At 43.8% G+C, this 18,105-nt stretch overlaps 2 protein-coding genes across 2 annotated transcripts in view; both read right to left on the bottom strand.

Annotated features, from left to right (window-relative positions):
• Nucleotides 1–18,105, bottom strand: part of LOC144325956 (synaptonemal complex central element protein 3-like) — a 258,614-nt gene that overhangs the window by 168,946 nt on the left and 71,563 nt on the right. The gene's annotated exons all lie outside the window — the stretch shown is intronic.
• SPICE1 (spindle and centriole associated protein 1) overlaps nt 1–18,105 on the bottom strand; it is a 24,869-nt gene extending 6,764 nt beyond the window's left edge. The window contains exons 1-13 of the mRNA XM_077920951.1: nt 17,858–18,105; nt 14,852–14,899; nt 13,439–13,585; nt 11,797–11,899; nt 10,712–10,833; nt 9,834–9,931; nt 8,821–8,954; nt 8,080–8,211; nt 6,037–6,302; nt 3,667–3,798; nt 3,019–3,142; nt 1,728–1,922; nt 460–842 (exon numbers count right to left, since the gene is read on the bottom strand). Coding sequence (XP_077777077.1) covers nt 460–842; nt 1,728–1,922; nt 3,019–3,142; nt 3,667–3,798; nt 6,037–6,302; nt 8,080–8,211; nt 8,821–8,954; nt 9,834–9,931; nt 10,712–10,833; nt 11,797–11,899; nt 13,439–13,585; nt 14,852–14,899; nt 17,858–17,947 — 1,974 coding nt within the window. The 5' untranslated portion in view covers nt 17,948–18,105. The remainder of the gene's footprint in view (nt 1–459; nt 843–1,727; nt 1,923–3,018; nt 3,143–3,666; nt 3,799–6,036; nt 6,303–8,079; nt 8,212–8,820; nt 8,955–9,833; nt 9,932–10,711; nt 10,834–11,796; nt 11,900–13,438; nt 13,586–14,851; nt 14,900–17,857) is intronic.

The raw sequence follows: 18,105 nt of genomic DNA, 5'->3' as shown, positions 1-18,105 counted from the left end.
ATCTCGCTTTCAGGCTGAGGGAGCCGGCCTTTGTCCACAGCTTTCTGGGTCATGACGAAACTGCTTCTGGCGCAATGGAACACCGTGATGGAAACCAGAGTGCACGGAAATGCCATTTACCTTCCCACCACAGCGGTACCTGTTTATCTACCTGCACTGGCGTGCTTTCAAACTGCTAGGTTGGCAGGAGCTGGGACAGAGCAACGGGAGCTCACCCCGTTGCGGGGATTCGAACCGCCAACCTTCTGATCGGCAAGCCCAAGAGGTTCAGTGGCAACTCAGTACATGGGTCACCAGCCATGAATGGATGATTGATGACTGTAATTCTTGCAAAATTGACAGTCATGTGTGTATGCGCATACACACCCAAGCTTCCCTTTCCACAAGTCACAAAGCATAATCTCAAATTATCAATGTTTATTGAGAATGTCAAGATCCAACACTCTCTTACATTCTTACCTGCCCCTCTAGCGCTGATCCATTCTGCGCCGAAAATGGCTGCTGCAAAATATCCCATGCCTCCTGAGGACAATGCCTGAATTTGCTCAGCTGAGCCTTAATGACAGTGTTCTGGAGTGTTAGCTCAGCTATTTGTCCCTGCAGATCATCACTCTGGGTAAGCATCATGGTCGCATCAGAATTAGGCCTCTCTGAAAAGCCGTCAGGGCTTTGGCTTGGCACCGCAGAGAAGGCACTTACTAATGGCTGGCCATCTGGCTGTACAGAACTCTGCAAAGGACCAGCACCTTTCTGGGTGAACGAACTGCCGTCCTCTTCCACCGTCTGTGGCTTGTTCGACAGAGAGGTCTTTTGCTCTCCTTCTGATTCTCTCCCAGTGGAGTCTAGGGAAAGACAACACAGGAGACCAAATAAATCTGTACGACTATATTAAATCCTATTCCTAGATTAATAAAAAATGGGAGTGAAAATGTTATGTTCCAAAGAGAGACGAAGGCTGGTTATAATGCCAATTTGAGCGTCAGTTCTTGTTTTTTAATTTAACACTCAAGGATGGATATCTGAATACAAAAGAAACATACCTGCCCCCAAGTCAGTTCAAAATGTTCAGAGCAATCTAATGTCAATGCTATGGGCCTAGAGGCCTTTTAGACTTCAGGGCGTGCATTCATTTTGTATTCAGGATCACAGATTATTATCTGGAAATGTGCACCTACAGAGTTGACCTTCAAGTGAGGTGAAACTCAAATGCTTGTGCCCTGCAATTTAAAAGCAATCTTGCCCAAATATCTGGTATTGTTTCATTAGATCTGTGCTGTGACGATTTTCTGAATGGGAAGAATATATATTAATACATATGATATGATATTAATAACTTCTTCCACAACTCTGATGGCCCTTAGTTTTCTTCGAAGTAGATCTATCTTAAGCAATGGGGCTACCAAGTGAAGCACTCTCCTGTCCTCAAGGTGGCAAAATTTAACAAGGTGCCTCCAACCAGCTGAGAAAGAGGAAAAGTACAAGGTGTAGCAATTGCTTGCTGGTTTGCTGGAGTGTCCTGCTATAAATTCAGATTGGGTTTCCTAGGCTTGAGACCAAAGACCTCACATTGTATAACTGAACAATAGCCACAGTCACCAATATTTTTAGGACTAGATACTACACTAGATTAGAAGACATAAAAGGACTTGTCCACAATGTGACTGATGGAGGGTTGATTACGGAAACAAAGTCAGGAAGCTGTCAGGCAGTCAAAATGACCCTCTTACCATTCTGAAGAGGAGGCAATGCCTGGCTGCTCTTCTGTTGTGGTGGAGATAACAAAACAGCTGGTTGGAATAAACAAGCAGGTAAAGTTGGGGTTGGATGCATTTTATCCAAAGGGTTTGGAAACACTGGGGCTTTATTGGGAATATCCACTTGTGTATTTCTCTTTGGCCCAACGTAGTTTGAGAGGCATTTTTCTGACGAGAGAATAAAGAGGGCAATGTATTATATTAGACAGAGGAAAACTTGAAACAGATAATCAAATCTAACAGTGAATCTTAGGGCCAACTAAATGTTATGTTAACCATGCTTTTTAAAAATGTGCTTGATGCTTTTCATTTTAAAGGAAAAATGGACAGTGACTGCCATTTCCCCCAGAATTGCTGTTGACTTCAAATATCACCTTCAGAGACCAACAACGGCCTGGAGGGATTTTAGTGGGAAAGTATTGCAGTGTTGGGGGATGCGGGTGGCGCTGTGGGTTAAACCACAGAGCCTAGGGCTTGCCGATCAGAAGGTTGGCAGTTTGAATCCCCGCGATGGGGTGAGCTCCCGTTGCTCGGTCCCTGCTCCTGCCAACCTAGCAGTTCGAAAGCACATCAAAGTGCAAGTAGATAAATAGGTATCGCTCCGGCGGGAAGGTAAACGCTGTTTCCGTGTGCTGCTCTGGTTTGCCAGAAGCAGCTTTGTCATGCTGGCCACATGACCCGGAAGCTGTCTGCAGACAAACGCTGGCTCCCTCGGCCAATGAAGCGAGATGAGCACCACAACCCCAGAGTCGGTCACGACTGGACCTAATGGTCAGGGGTACCTTTACTTTACTTAGTGCAGTGTTGGAATGAGGACCGTAACAGCTATTTACTCTTCCATGTTTGATATAGTACAGTCAAACCTTGGTTTGTGAACAGCTTAGCTGATAAACAAATCGGCTCCCCAACGCCGAAAACCCGGAAGTAAGTGTTCCAGTTTTCGAATGTTTTTCAGAAGCCAAATGTCCAATGCAGCTTCCGCTTGAGGGTGAAGGAAGCTCCTGCAGCCAATTGGAAGCCGCGTCTTGGTTTTCGAATGGTTTCGGGAGTCGAACAGATTAAGTTCGAGAACAAGGTTCCACTGTATTGGGCAAAGGCCTGAAAAACCACAATGAACACCATGTGCAGGTACCTACACATTCAGAACCAATCACCACCAGAACAAATCAGACAGCTATCAAGCAGCAGTCCAGCTGTTTTTTAAAACTCTTTGAAACTGTCGTGTCACTCAGATTATTGAGGTTTCCCTGGTGAAGACTTTTACCTTGAGCTGCCTCTGGACTCCTGACTGAAAGTTCTCCAGAATCTGTAATGGGAAGCCCTTTAAATGCACGTGTGAGTGAAGTCAGTTGTTCATCTGTTACAACCGTGTAGTGCTGAAACTTATTCTAGAAGACAAAAAGGGAGCAAGAAATGGACCAAAATCACCATTCTGATTCACTTGCAACAGGCAAACATGAAGCATAATGGGTTATTTCCAAGCATCCGCCCACACCCCTAGTAGTCCCACAAGCACATATTTGCTCTCAACTGTACTAATGCAATAGACATATAACATAAACAATAACTGAGTGCTACTAAAGTGTTTATCACATGAATTCTGAAGTTGGAACCAAAAGGTCAGATATGCCCTCACAGCGGAAGCAAAAATACTAGGTGTGAACAAGGAGAACACAGCAAATGTATCATGAGGATACAGACTTGAATCCCTGTAGAGATAAGGTGACAAGGGGTACAAGTCCATCTCTTGCTCAAGTTCAGCTACTAAAGTCATTTAGCCCCTTGCTGCTCTGCCAATGCGTTCAAAGCATGGTGTCTGGAAACACATCACAGCACCAAACGAAGGGAATATAAGCTGGCATTAAATTCCAATTGCAGGTCGTGCCTAGGTTACATAGATTCTGGGTAGTACCTGCATAGCAATATTTTCTTCTCTCGCCAGGAGGACTTCAGCAGTTAGAGCATCAATGAGGGCCCTGTGTTCACTTAGCTCTCCTTCAAGTTGTTGCCTGTTCAGCTTTTCTTGACGCAGCCTTGTCTCAGTCTTTTGGGGACAGGGAAAGAGGGAGAGGGAGGAATCAGCCACAGTAAAGTGACAGCTGAAGTATTCGTTGTGAAAGCAGGAGTTATCAGGGTTCAGCAGCATTTGCATGAAGGTCAGACTTCAAAGTGAAAGGCGAAGCTTTCCCTCCCGTACCTTCAAAGTCGAAGCCAAAATACTGGGGCATAAAGGGTAGGGGGGTGGGGGAAGTAGGAAAAGGGTGTATGTTACACTAGCTGAATGTTCAATGCACCTTCTCCTTGCAGGACATAGATAAGAAACTGATCTTATTACCAGAGGTTGTTTTGGTGTTGTCTGCTTTGCCTTGGCAGCATTAACCAGGGATTAAATACAGTGGGTGGTATTCAACTAAGTCCTACTGAGAGTAGACCAATTGAAATCAAGGAACCTAAATTAATCATACCCATTGACTTCAATGGGTCTAACCTGAGTAGCATTGAATTACATCCTCTGTACAGAGACACCCTCAATTTTCCCCAACTGCACTTGCGGATTATCAGAATGAGGGCCTCTATGTCATCAGTAATGAAGTTTGGCTCATCCTAAATATACTTTCATCCCAGGTAAATTGATGGAATGTACGGATCATGGTGTGCCTTTTCCTCCCTCCCACTCAAAGAATAAATGTTTTCAAATAAAAATAAATTCAGGTATAATCCCCATATGCTTTTTTGCAATGCAGCGGTACAAAACTAGCAATTTAAACATAAAGTCTGACCTAGTAAATCCAACCTAACGCCCATAAAAACAATTATAATTATTCAACGTATTAAAAGGCAGCCATTGCACCTGGCAAGGCACAGCACACCACAGTAACTGGTGAGTCTCCTTTGAAGAGCATAACATAACATGGTTGCCATAGTTATAAATATTCATTGAGTTAACTGGTTGCATTTTTCTGCACTATGATGGCAAACAAAGCAAGGTGTCATTCCATCCTATATGGGCCTAGAGAAAAAGGAATGATGGATGGTGTTCCCTGGGATGGACAGCTGTGCCTAAACCTTTGAGTGGCATCAAACCAGTAACTGGCACCTTGAACTGGAATTTTGGAAATGGTACTATAAGTATGCAAGTGGAACCTGCAACAAAATTATGCAATGTAACTTTATCCATATGTCAATGTGTTATTTTAAAGGATTTCATCCAGACAGCCAAGTCGTGATAGTCCAACCCCACTACCTATTATCCAATTAACACTCAATATTACTTTGTTAGTGACTGTACTCAATCCTGACAGGGGTCTTAAGTTTATGGTTTTTAAAGGTTTTGCTTGCCACTCACTCCATCTTGTTTCTCAGTGGCCCTGCTTTTGCATACACCACATGAGTTCACTATTAGAGGGAGAGGTATAAGGGAGTTCATGGTGTTTTTTAATATTAAAAAACAAGTTTACATTTGTTCATTAATCATCTGACTATATGTATATTCAAAATAGCTGTTCTGAGGCTGGTGCAACAGAATGGATAAATCTGATATAGCATAAATAGAATACCATATTTTTCGCCCTATAGGACGCACTTCCCCCTCCAAAAATGAAGGGGAAATGTGTGTGCGTCCTATGGGGCGAATGCAGGCTTCAGGAAGCTATCCGCAAGCCTGCGGAGCCCGGTGGGAATTCCCGCGGGCTCCGAAGGCTTGCGGATAGCTGCCTGCAGCCTGAAGCCCAGGGAGCGCGGAACTGTGCACCGGCCCGGGCTTAGGGCAGCTATCCGCAAGCCTGCAGCACCCAGCGGGAGTTCCCGCTGGGCGCCTCAGGCTTGCGGATAGCTGCCCTAAGCCCGGGGTGTGCAGCGGGCTACAGCCCTGCGCTCCCCGGGCTTCGGATAGCAGCAAGCTCTGGGAGCGATGGCGAGGTTGAGCGCAACCTCGCTTTCGCTCCCGGACCCCCAGCCCCGAGGCTAAAAACGAAGCCAGGACAGCGAGCGGGATCCATCCCGCTCGCTGTCATGGCTTCTTTGCTCTTTGGGGCTCGGGGGGGGGGGGGTAATTCCCCCCATTTATTCCCCCCCCCAAAAAATAAGTGTGCCCTATGGGCCGGTGCGCCCTATAGGGCTAAAAATACGGTATATATAGAATAAATCCAAACCAAATACTACTTTCTTCGAAATCAATGGGAAACAACGTAAAACAAATAGCACCAAACTACTGAAAAAGCACAGTCAACATTGCTCAAAATATTACGGTGGCTACAAGCAGCCGTTTGCTGTATCTTCCCACCTCCTTCAAATAGCGCAGCACCCGACACAGAGCGTTCACCAGCGAGCGGGTAAATCCAGAGAGACCTTGGCTGCTGTGGACTTGCTGGACTTCATGGCCCATCCATCTCTCATATTCTTCCATTTCATTCTCCATATCGCGCACCATTTGGTTCAAGACCTCAAGGCTGGATTTGTTGCCGTTGGGGAGGTCAAGGGAAGCTGCAGCAGCACTCCAGTTACTCCTCTTCTGTGCTTCTGGGGTCTGCACACTTGGCTTCTTCTTCACTGAGAAGAGGACAAGGAAGCATGTTGTCCTTAGCAAGGCAGAAGTTAGCACTTAAACAGAGTGCTTTGATGCAAATAAAAGCGAGGGAGGGGGGACTTTAACTGAAGGGAATTAAGGTGCTTACAAAGGTTCCCCACCACTTTGCTAAACTTTGATGAAGGTTTAGAAATTTTAAATTCTTGCACAACAACTCAAGCTTTAGACAGAGTGGCTGGGGAAACCTATATATGAGTGGGGTATAAATAATAAATTATTATTATATGCATGTTCATAAAAAACTAGTGTCTCCTGAGACCCTACCTGCCTGCGGACTGTCTCGCCAGAGTGGTGCATGCTCTAGTTATCTCTCGCTTAGACTACTGCAATGCGCTCTACGTGGAGCTAGCTTTGAAGGTGACCTGGAAACTACAACTAATCCAGAATGGGGCAGCTAGACTGGGCACTGTGAGTGGCCGCTGAGACCATATAACATCAGTCCTGAAAGAGCCCACATTGGCTCCCAGTATGTTTCCAAGCACAATTCAAAGTATTGGTGCTGACCTTTATGGTCCTAAATGGCCTCGACCCAGCAGACCTGAAGGAGCGTCTCCACCCCCATCGTTCAGCCCGGACACTGAGGTCCAGCGCCGAGCGCCTTCTGGCGATTTCTCACTGAGAGAAGTGAAGCTACAGGAAACCAGACAGAGGGCCTTCTCGATGGTGGCTCCCGCCTTGTGGAACGCCCTCCCATCAGAGGTCAAGGAAATAAACAACTATCTGACTTTTAGAAGATATCTGAAGGCAACTCTGTTTAGGAAAGTTTTTAATGTTTGATGTTTTATCATATTATTATTATTATTATTATTATTATTATTATTATTATTATTATTATCATCATCATCATCATCATTATGTTGGGAACCACCCAGAGTGGCTGGGGAAACCCAGCCAGATGGGCAGGGTATAAACATATTATTATTATTATTATTATTATTATTATTATTATTACTACTACTACTACTACTACTACTACTACTACTATTAAATTAATTCCAATGTCTGGTTCACACACAGTGCATATCCCACACATTCTGAATTAAAGGAAACTCCAAGAACAAATCTGCTCAGAAAAGATTTTCAAAGGTATACTAGTCACAAAATAGTAAGAGGCAGACCAACAAGATGATCCAATTGTGAATGCTACACTATTGCCTTACCGCAGATACCTGCAAAACAGCACAAAATAGAACTTATCTAGTTAGGCCATGGAGGGGGGAGCATTGTGGGGTGGGGGGATGTGAAGGAGAAACAATAAATTTGGGTAATATGCTGGAATGCATGCAGTACTTATTTTCTTATCGAATATAAACTCTTCCTTTTACTGCTTTTGTAATTCTATCTGGCATATTTATGAAATGCACAGAACAGTATTATGCATAAACTAGATTAAACTCCAAACTAGATTAAGGAGAAGCAGAAGGCTAGCAGCAATTCACAAGAAATGCAGGTCTTGTTGGCTCCTTTCCTCGAGATAGCAGCACCCTCTAGGTGTAGAAACACATCTTGGATTTGAGTGCTACATACATGCACATTATACACAGGAATTATTATTTCCCAAGGCTGCAGATTGTTTCACATACGAATCTTCACACTACGTATCTTTAGTAAAGTCTGGTTTTAAAAGGGTTAATTCACTCCTTCCAAAAGACAAATTGTTCCACACAGATGGGCACAAGGGAGGCTGCAACCGAACAGAGACTGAGAAATATACGCGAGGAGAGGTACACTAAGACATACCTTTGGTGGTTTGCTTTTGCTTCCTTACGTTGGCGTTCAGTACTTGCTGCACAATGTATGTGGCATCTGGAGTCTGCTCTTCATACCGAAGTTTTGAGTGGACTTTCTTGACTACATTAGTAGCATTAAGGGCTAAATGAATTAAAAAAAAATAAATGTAGGCAGTGTTTTAATTAGTCTAAAATAATCCAAAACGTACCTTCCCCTACAGAAGAGTTGGGGAACCTTTTCAATCTGAGGGCTGCATTTACTCATGGGGAAATTTCCGGGGACTGTCTACCAGTGACGGATGAGGCCAGAGGCAAAAGTGAGCAGAGAAATGAATGGGACTTTTACCTTTGTACACTAGACTACGTTCCATCTGTGCAAAGCGCTTTCTATGCACCAACACCTCCTTCATTCCTTCATCCAGCCAAGATTCTTGGCTACATTTCAGCCAGGGTAAGGAGGGCATGGAACAAGGCCACGGTTGGCTGTGGCCTGAGGGCCAGGCAGAGAGATCTAGAGGCCACATCTGGCTCCCGAGCCTGCAGTTCCCCATCCATGCCCTACAGCAAGGTGGGGGACTTGTGGTCCTCCAGATATTGAACTACAGTTCCCATCATCCGTGGCGACTGGCCATGCTCGCTGGGGCTAAGAGGAGATGGTGTGTGACATCTGGAGGGCCTCCTTACAGCAAGCCACAGAAGCTACTGTTTCGTTTCTGACTGGTTTGTTGTTTAAAAAGAGAGTAAAATGAACCTGTGGATCCCAATGGCTGAACGTTTGTTGTTGGGGTTGAAAGCACATAGACTTCCTGTGATGATACTTGTTGCTTAGAAACTTCATGCTGGCCACCGGCCACAGAGTTTTCTTCTTTCAGAAGGTGAAGCATCCTAAGTGAAGAGCAGAGATGCAGAACAACTTTAGCAAGATTACAATTTTATCGCCATGCCCTTAACAGAAACATTATTTTAGCCACAATGGACATGGTTTGGTACCCTATGCTGTGCTTAGTTTACAGCATCATTCCTACCTTGGAGCTAGATAGCTATCAGTGCTGCATACTATACTTATTTTGGCAAAGTGTATTTTGGTAAATATCAGCTATAGTGGAACAAAAATGATTGCATTAGATCCAGCGCTAGCCCTTTGGGCAGTGATTCCAGAAGCCACACAAGAGCTCTTTTATAAAGAGTTGATTCCATTTTTGCTAGCAGCACCATGAATAGAAATAGCCCAGCACTGCCTTCACTCATCACCATTTACAGTTTAATGCTGGCAGGCAAAATGTGGTTTATTGTGGTAGCTGGGAAGCAAAGTAGAGTCCTCAAAGGTGCTGGAAGTCATGATAACTTCATAGCAATATGGAGGCCTTTCACAACATTTTCAACTAGACAAGATGCTAATATAATATTGCCTAAGTTTAAGAAGACATTTTGGAAATATTTATTGCCACAGTATGTTAGCTTAATCTTCATTGTTACATGCCTGTATTTGGATATTTAAATTATATTTCCCAGTGATGTTACAAACATGTAAAGGATATGTACTATATCTTGTTCTGGTTTATTGTTATACTGTTTTTAATATAAATTTAAAAGGCAAAAGTTTGATTTTATTTAAGCATTATAGCAACATTTAGAAGATCATATACATGAGAGATAATAGCAGAGCTGAACAGCTGGATTAGTAGATCAAGTATCAAGCAATAAACTATTTGTGCTTATGCAGGGTATACAAAACTATGAAGGTAGACAGAGATACACACTTACCTCTCTGTATCAGTGTCAGATCTGAAGCTCAGATACGTATCGTTCTCACTGTTTGTCTTACACATCAAATAATTTTCTCCTTCTACTTCATTGAGAGCCTTTCAGGAGACAGATGTAACATCTCAAGCATTTGCATGGGAGAAATATAAACTGACATATTTCATAGTCTGACAAAACACAATGAGCCAATAGCCAGAAATCACCACTGCTGAAAGCCCAGCTAAAGGAAACACAGTTTTGTGTCCCAAGAAATTTAATTTCACACCAACAGAGGGCAGAAAGACAATTCCCAATTGCCCAGAAGTGGAAAGGGAAAACTTACTGTAATGCCACAGCATTTTTAAACAACTAAGTGCAAACACACTATTGCTTTCAATCTATGTTGCCTTGATTTCATTAAAGTCAAAACTGAAGTGTTCAGGTTTCAATAAACATTATTTGTACCCACTACTGTCAGTAAGTAATTTGCTAAAATAAAGCGAGTACAAACATTTATTTTTGCATTCAATTTTGTATTTGCAGCACAACCCTATGCATGTCTACTCAGAAGTAAATCCCACTAAGTTCAATGGTACTTAATCCCACATAAGTATGCAAAGGATTGCAGTCTTATGAGTTATTTCAAGCGCCTCTTGTTATATCTTAAGAGTCACTGCTGCAACTATGGATCTGTGAAAGTTTACACCAGACTTATCCTCAACAATTAATCTGCAGACATCTTCTCTTAACTGGCATGTGCTTGCCATTTCATTTCACTCCACACAATGACTAACACTGGTATAATTTGAAAAGGCATGTCTATGTATCAAATGCAAAATACACAGTCCTTGGTCTATTCTATTTATTTAGTGACAAGGTTTACATGGAAAATACACCACCTGTGGATCCATGACAGAATCACTAAGAAGAGAGAGCTGTGTGGGGGGATCACATTTTTGTACGATGGGACCTTGGGAAGATTCTACATCATAATCAGGAGCCACGGTCACATTTGGGAAACCTAGAGGGTAGAAAAGTAATAAAGACTTCCATTCATTAGGCCCAAGATTAGATGTTGAGCCTACTGCACAAACGTAGCAATCCTTTGTTGCCTTCCATGGAGACACTATCTTATATTTCTACAAATTCTAGATACCGTTAGTTTGTTGTAGAAAAACAATAGAACATTGTGTGGCACCGTAAGCTCTTAAACACTAATGTTTTTATTGCATGATACGCTTTTGTGGGCCAGAAAGAGAGAGAAGGGTCTTTTATCCACTTTCTCCACAATATATGTATCACTTTATAAACCTGTACCCTTTTCCTCATAGGAAACGTGACACAGCTCATAGTTTGCCAACTGAGTAACAAATGCAGAGGAAAGGACTGTATGTGGTGGAATTTATCAGGCCAAATGGGATGGACGTGTAGATGCTGCTGTAGGTGAAACATCTGTAGACGCAAAGGGAGAAAATATGGTTTCCACACTGGCAATTTACACTGTGTAACTCTCTGGAGCACCAGTCAAGACCCAGCCAACACTCTCTTAGCAAAACCAACAGAATTCAGTTTAAATAGATCACTTGCTTATACAGGCAACCCCCGATTTGCGCAGGGCTTGGTTTCTGGATCATCAAGCACTTCTGTAAAATTGTGTGTATTTGAAAAAGCCCGCAAACACCTCATTCAGCCCCAACCCAGCCTTTATGTTAAATACATAAAATGTATTTTATGACATTTCCAGGTTACTTCTGGGGCCTGCACAATGCACATATAGTTGTGAACACGTGTAAATGGGGGGGGGGGGTTGCCTGTATGCTACAAGGCAAATTTGGAGACATGATTATGGCTGTCGTCAAAAAACATATTTCTATGTTATTATCACACTAGGAAACATGAAGCTATCGTTTCCAGTAAACAGCTTTCATTTTGGGTTTGCTTGGGTCTGCTAAACAAAACTATATCTCACTCAGTAAAACTTCACCTAAATGCCTGCGAGGGGCATCTCCAAATAGATCCTTCACCACAGCCATGGCCTGATCAGATCTCTCCAGGACCTCCTGTAACTGGTACTGATCAGAAAGAATCTAAAAAAATGAAAGCACAGAACACACACATTTTATACTTCTCTTTCCTTCCCCAGGCCCTACGCACTCTTCAAAACAGATTACATGCCACTATTAATCATATAAATTATTAATACTGCTGCCTATATCATCCTTGAAATGCTACCTTTTATTAGGACCAATAGATGGGCATGATTAATTCAATAAGTAACACATTTAAAAATACATCTACATGTGGCAAATATTTGAAATTACTTATTTTGAGGCATGACCAAGGCAGTCTATGCCAGTCACTCTTTAGCACTCATCTTAGGCTTATTTGTACAGCATTGTCTAAAATACTAAATGCTTCTTTGAAAATGATGTTATTTTATGACCCGCCTTAATGAAGACAGCATTATAGCTAACAAAAGGATAACAAAAATATGTAACTTGTCCCTAAGATCTTTTGAGGGCTGGTAAGTAGCCAATGTAGCACCAATTTTTAAAAAGGGATCCAGGTTTTGTTTAATCTATACTGTTCTGTTTTTGTCTGAAACAATTTTACTTGCTTTACTTGGTTTTATAAAGGTATAATTGTATTGTTGCAACCTGCTCTGAGACCTTACAAACAAACAAACAAATTCACTGGGCTAGTGGAGAAATTATGGACCATTCCACCCCCTTTCTACAAGGACACCTGGTAGAAGGCTTTAAAAAAAACCCAGCTGCCTGGTCGCAGAGGATGAGGCTTCTGACTCCCTTTTAACCAGCAGAAACATACTTTTGTGATCTTATTCACTTTACAAGGTTGAAGCACACTATGAGGCTGAGTGTGCCTTCTCCAGATTAGAGAACTCCAGGCACATAATGAATGAATAGTTCACCAGGAAGCCTTGCATAGCAGCAAACATGAAAAGTAAGCTGGATCTCAGGTTGTTGTTGTTTAGTCTTTTAGTCATGTCCGACTCTTCGTGACCCCCTGGACCAGAGCACACCAGGCACTCCTGTCTCCCACTGCCTCCCGCAGTTTGGTCAAACTCATGCTGGTAGCTTCAAGAACACTATCCAACCATCTCGTCCTCTGTCGTCCCCTTCTCCTTGTGCCCTCCATCTTTCCCAACATCAGGTCTTTTCCAGGGAGTCTTCTCTTCTCATGAGGTGGCCAAAGTACTGGAGCCTCAGCTTCACGTTCTGTCCTTCTAGTGAGCACTCAGGGCTAATTTCCTTCAGAATGGAGAGGTTTGATCTTCTTGCAGTCCATGGGACTCTCAAGAGTCTCCTCCAGCACCAGAATTCAAAAGCATCCATTCTTCAGCGATCAGCCTTCTTTATGGTCCAGCTCTCACTTCCATACATCACTACTGGGAAAACCATAGCTTTAACTATACGGACCTTTGTTGGCAATGTGATGTCTCTACTTTTTAGGATGCTATCTAGGTTTGTCGGATCTCAGGTAGTTGGGAGGAAAGAACTGGGCATGCCACCCTGCAGACAGAGCTCTCCCCACCCCCAGCAGAACCACAGCTGATGACCACCTTACTATATCAGCCACAAGGAAACTCTATAACCATTTCTTACCTCTCTCATCAAGGCCAGTTTCTTTTTTTCCAGAGATTCTGGAACTCTTGGTCTCTGCTTCTTCCATTTGCTCTTCAGTGCTTTTTCTTGCAGTTCAAAGTGTACAATGCCTTTGTTCTTTGACTTGTGCATCTCATGGCGTCGTACCTGGAAAGGAAGAGATTTTCCTCAAACCAGAGCCAAGGAACAAATGAAGGAGATTATAGTGACGGTACAAAACAACTAGAAGGCTTTCTATCTTTACACTTCTATACACTGGGCAAAACTAGACAGCAGGGTCACTATCTTAGTGCCATATGCAGACTGTTACAAAAGCACAAGCAGCCAGTGTGGTATAGTGGTTAAGAGCGGTAGTCTCATAATCTGGGGAACTGGGTTCGCATCTCCGCTCCTCCACATGCAGCTGCTGGGTGACCTTGGGCCAGTCACACTTCTCTGAAGTCTCTCAGCCCCACTCACCCCACAGAGTGTTTGTTGTGGGGGAGGAAGGGAAAGGAGAATGTTAGCCGCTTTGAGACTCCTTCAGGTAGTGATAAAGCGGGATATCAAATCCAAACTCTTCTTCTAAACACTTGGAGATGGTTCACCTAATACAAGCTTTGCAATGGACTGTGAGCATGTCAGAGAAAGAGAGAAGAACAAGCAACAGAGAAGCATGGAAGGGATGGATAAGGGATGGCCAATGGGGTAGCCATCAAATGTAGTGGAGACCTGCACTATCAGCAGCAGAAGGGAGCATATAGGGATACAGGATGCTAACTGCACACACCCTTTGCACTTGCATCATTACAGTTTGTAACCCCTCTCCCTAGTCAATTTTGCTCTTCATTCAAAATCCAGCACTGGACCCCCAGCCTCCACATTATACATGACTGGGACACATCCAGAATTAAAAAGAGCAAGTCTGTGGTTTACTTGTATCATTTTATGTCTAACACAAGCCTCCTTAAGTGCCTCCCTAGTGTGTCAACCTGGACCATAAAGAAGGCTGATCGCCGAAGAATGGATGCTTTTGAATTCTGGTGCTGGAGGAGACTCTTGAGAGTCCCATGGACTGCAAGAAGATCCAACCTCTCCATTCTTAAGGAAATCAGCCCTGAGTGCTCACTGGAAGGACAGATCCTGAAGCTGAGGCTCCAAGACTTTGGCCACCTCATGAGAAGAGAAGACTCCCTGGAAAAGACCCTGATGTTGGGAAAGATGGAGGGCACAAGGAGAAGGGGACGACAGAGGACGAGATGGTGGGACAGTGTTCTCGAAGAGACCAGCATGAGTTTGACCAAACTGCGGGAGGCAGTGGAAGACAGGAGTGCCTGGCGTGCTCTGGTCCAGGGGGTCACGAAGAGGCGGACACGACTAAACAACTAAACAACAACAACAAAGTATGTCAAGAAAGACAAATTTCCAGCTTACAAGATCTTCAGGAGTTGCACGATGCACGGTGAGATCATGAACAGTGTTCTGCAACAAACCATACCAAATGCAAGGTTAGAACATGAAACCAAGTACATCAAATTAATAACATATGTTCTCCAATTACAGATGGGTAGCCGTGTTGGTCTGCCATAGTCAAAACAAAAAAAATTCCTTCCAGTAGCACCTTAAAGACCAACTAAGTTAGTTCTTGGTATGAGCTTTCGTGTGCATGCACACTTCTTCAGATACTCATACTTCAGAAAGCTCATACCAAGAACTAACTTAGTTGGTCTTTAAGGTGCTACTGGAAGGAATTTTTTTTGTTTTGACTATGGCAGACCAACACGGCTACCCATCTGTAACTGGAACTATGGAAGGCACCACATTGAGCCGCATGAAATGGAAGTCCATCAACCTCACCAAGAAACTTGCACAGGTACAGAGGTATCTGAAGAAGTGTGCATGCACACGAAAGCTCATACCAAGAACTAACTTAGTTGGTCTTTAAGGTGCTACTGGAAGGAATTTTTATATGTTCTCCAAGTTCTTCTATCCATAGATAGGTCAGTTCTAAGCATCCCACCCCATTTTAGCACACCCAGGAACCTAGAGGGCAGGGCTATACAATACAATGGAAAGAGCACAGCTGCCTCCTCAGTTGAGGAACGTCTTACAATCCTAAGAGTTGGAAGGGACCACGAGGGCCATCTAATCCAAGCCCCTGCAATGCAGGAATCTTTTGCCAAGCGAGCAAGCTACTGACAAGAAGAACTGCACTACTGATAGAAGAAGAAAACTGAGTATGGCAATGCTGCAATATTATGTCTGCGCACATAAACCAAAGGAAATAATAGCTAAAGAAGGCATACTTCCAAGTAAACATTTTAAAAAATGGTTTTAAATTCTCATAAATTTTGATAGCCTGGGCTCTCACATCTGTGATTGTTTTGAAACGTGAAATCGGGGAGACTCAGGCACAAGTTGCCAAGCTGGACTCAAAGTTCCAGAATTAATTCCTCCATGGAGGATGGAGGCTAACAAAAAAAATCATGAAGTAGTGCACAGCCTGAGAACTTCCACACCTCGCAAATCTCTCCCTCCATATCCCATTGGGGCAGCAATTCCTGCATAAGCACAAAGGAGGCTTCCACAAATGGCAGCTTTTATACCCCTAACAACTTCTCCCCCCCACCCTCTCTCTCCCTCTATACAGTGGTACCTCGGATTACAGACACTTCAGGTTACATACGCTTCAGGTTACAGACTCCGCTAACCCAGAAATAGTACCTCGGGTTAAGAACTTTGCTTCAGGATGAGAACAGAAAAGTGGTGCTTCAGGTTAAGAACAGTTTCAGGTTAAGAACGGACCTCTGGAACGAATTAAGTACTTAACCCGAGGTACCACTTTATATATATCCATGGTTCCCAACGTGGGGCCCACCCCCAAAGGGGGGCAATTTGATTTTTAAGTGGGGCCATTTGAGAGTGAGTTACACTGAGTTAAGGGACGCGGGTGGCGCTGTGGGTAAAAGCCTCAGCGCCTAGGGCTTGCCAATCGAAAGGTCGGCGGTTCGAATCCCCTCGGCGGGGTGCGCTCCCGTTGCTCGGTCCCAGCGCCTGCCAACCTAGCAGTTCGAAAGCACCCCTGGGTGCAAGTAGATAAATAGGGACCGCTTACCAGCGGGAAGGTAAACGGCGTTTCCGTGTGTGGCTCTGGCTCGCCAGAGTAGCTTCGTCACGCTGGCCATGTGACCCGGAAGTGTCTGCGGACAGCGCTGGCTCCGGGCCTATAGAGTGAGATGAGCGCACAACCCCAGAGTCTGGCAAGACTGGCCCGTAAGGGCAGGGGTACCTTTACCTTTACCTTACACTGAGTTAATGGCATTTTAGGCTTCCTCCACGTGAATAGTTCACTTTTTGAGTAATAAGAATTATATGTCACAGGGTGGAGTGGGGGGTGGCATCAGGATTTGAGAGGTGCTTAGGTGGGGCATGGCCCAAAAAAGTTTGGCAGGCACTGCTTGCGCGCGCTCTCTCTCTCTCTCTATATATATCTCCAGCCTGAACAGAAGTGTTGGTAAAGTCAAAAGTTTACACGCTAGATTTTATTGGGTTTGGTTCCTTTTAGGTTTTAGGTTTTCCAAACCTGCTGGGCAAAACCCGCCTTCTTCTCCAACTCAGAGGAATCTTTATTTGCATGAGCCACTAGCCAGAGCAATAAAATAGAATAAAATATACTGAAGACAGAGGTAAAAACTTAACTATAGAAAACACATTTTGGGGGTTGACATCAATAATCAAATAAGAGATATTATTCTAATTGCCCTTCCAGTTTTTGCTGTCACCTGATCACCTTGAAAGGACACAGTAGCAATGGCTGAGTGACCCAGAATGGACAATAATAGAGGGATAATAAATATAATAAATAACCTCACTCCTCAAATCTTTATAAAGAGTGCAGCCAGAAGCCCATGAGCCACTGACTCAATACTGCCAACTCCACAGTGGATTTTTTGGAAATCGACTCTCAAGTGCAGCCCAAGGCAGTATATTCAAACTTGCCAAAGTGAAAGCACGTCTGTATTTGGGGACCCTTAAATTTTGCAAATTTAACCAAGTGTCAAGACGACCAGGTGGAAAGTAATCCTACCACGGACCACATTTCCTTATTGGGGCCAGATTATTCTGTCGCTCAGTGTCATACAGGCGCTGTCTAATTAAATTATTTGCTTTGCTGATTATTAATAGTGTTAGTAACCGTTGTGGTGATAAACTGGAAAAATAAAACTTTTGGTTGACTCATATTTTAAAAACAAACAAATGGAATCTGTCATAAAGCATTTAGAAAACGTGAATTCCATTTACGAATCTACGACTCTTGCGACTAAAAAGGGAAATAGGTTATTATTATTATTATTATTATTATTATTATTATTATTATTATTATTATTATTATTATTATTATTAATTCTCAGCTTGGCTCCCCCCCCCGCCCGTACTCACGTCCCAGTCCTGCTTCTTCCTCCTGGCCTTCTTGGGCGGCTTCCTCTTGGCTCCCGAGGCCGGCAAGCGACTCGCCCTCAGCAGCGACATAATAATAATAATAATAGTAAGCGCGGCCCCCGAAGCGGCGCTCAAGCGGCGGTGGCTGGAAGGGGCGGGACTCCGAGCGCGGAGAGAGAAGCGCCGGCCGCGGCGCACAACTTGAGGCGGGCGGCGTGGAGGAGAGCAGGCCTCGCGCCCGTTGCCCC

This window comes from Podarcis muralis, chromosome 17 (genome assembly GCF_964188315.1).
Source record: "Podarcis muralis chromosome 17, rPodMur119.hap1.1, whole genome shotgun sequence".
Lineage (NCBI taxonomy): Eukaryota > Metazoa > Chordata > Lepidosauria > Squamata > Lacertidae > Podarcis > Podarcis muralis.
The sequence above is the reverse complement of the archived record's forward strand: the minus strand, read 5'-3'. Positions and strand labels throughout refer to the sequence as shown.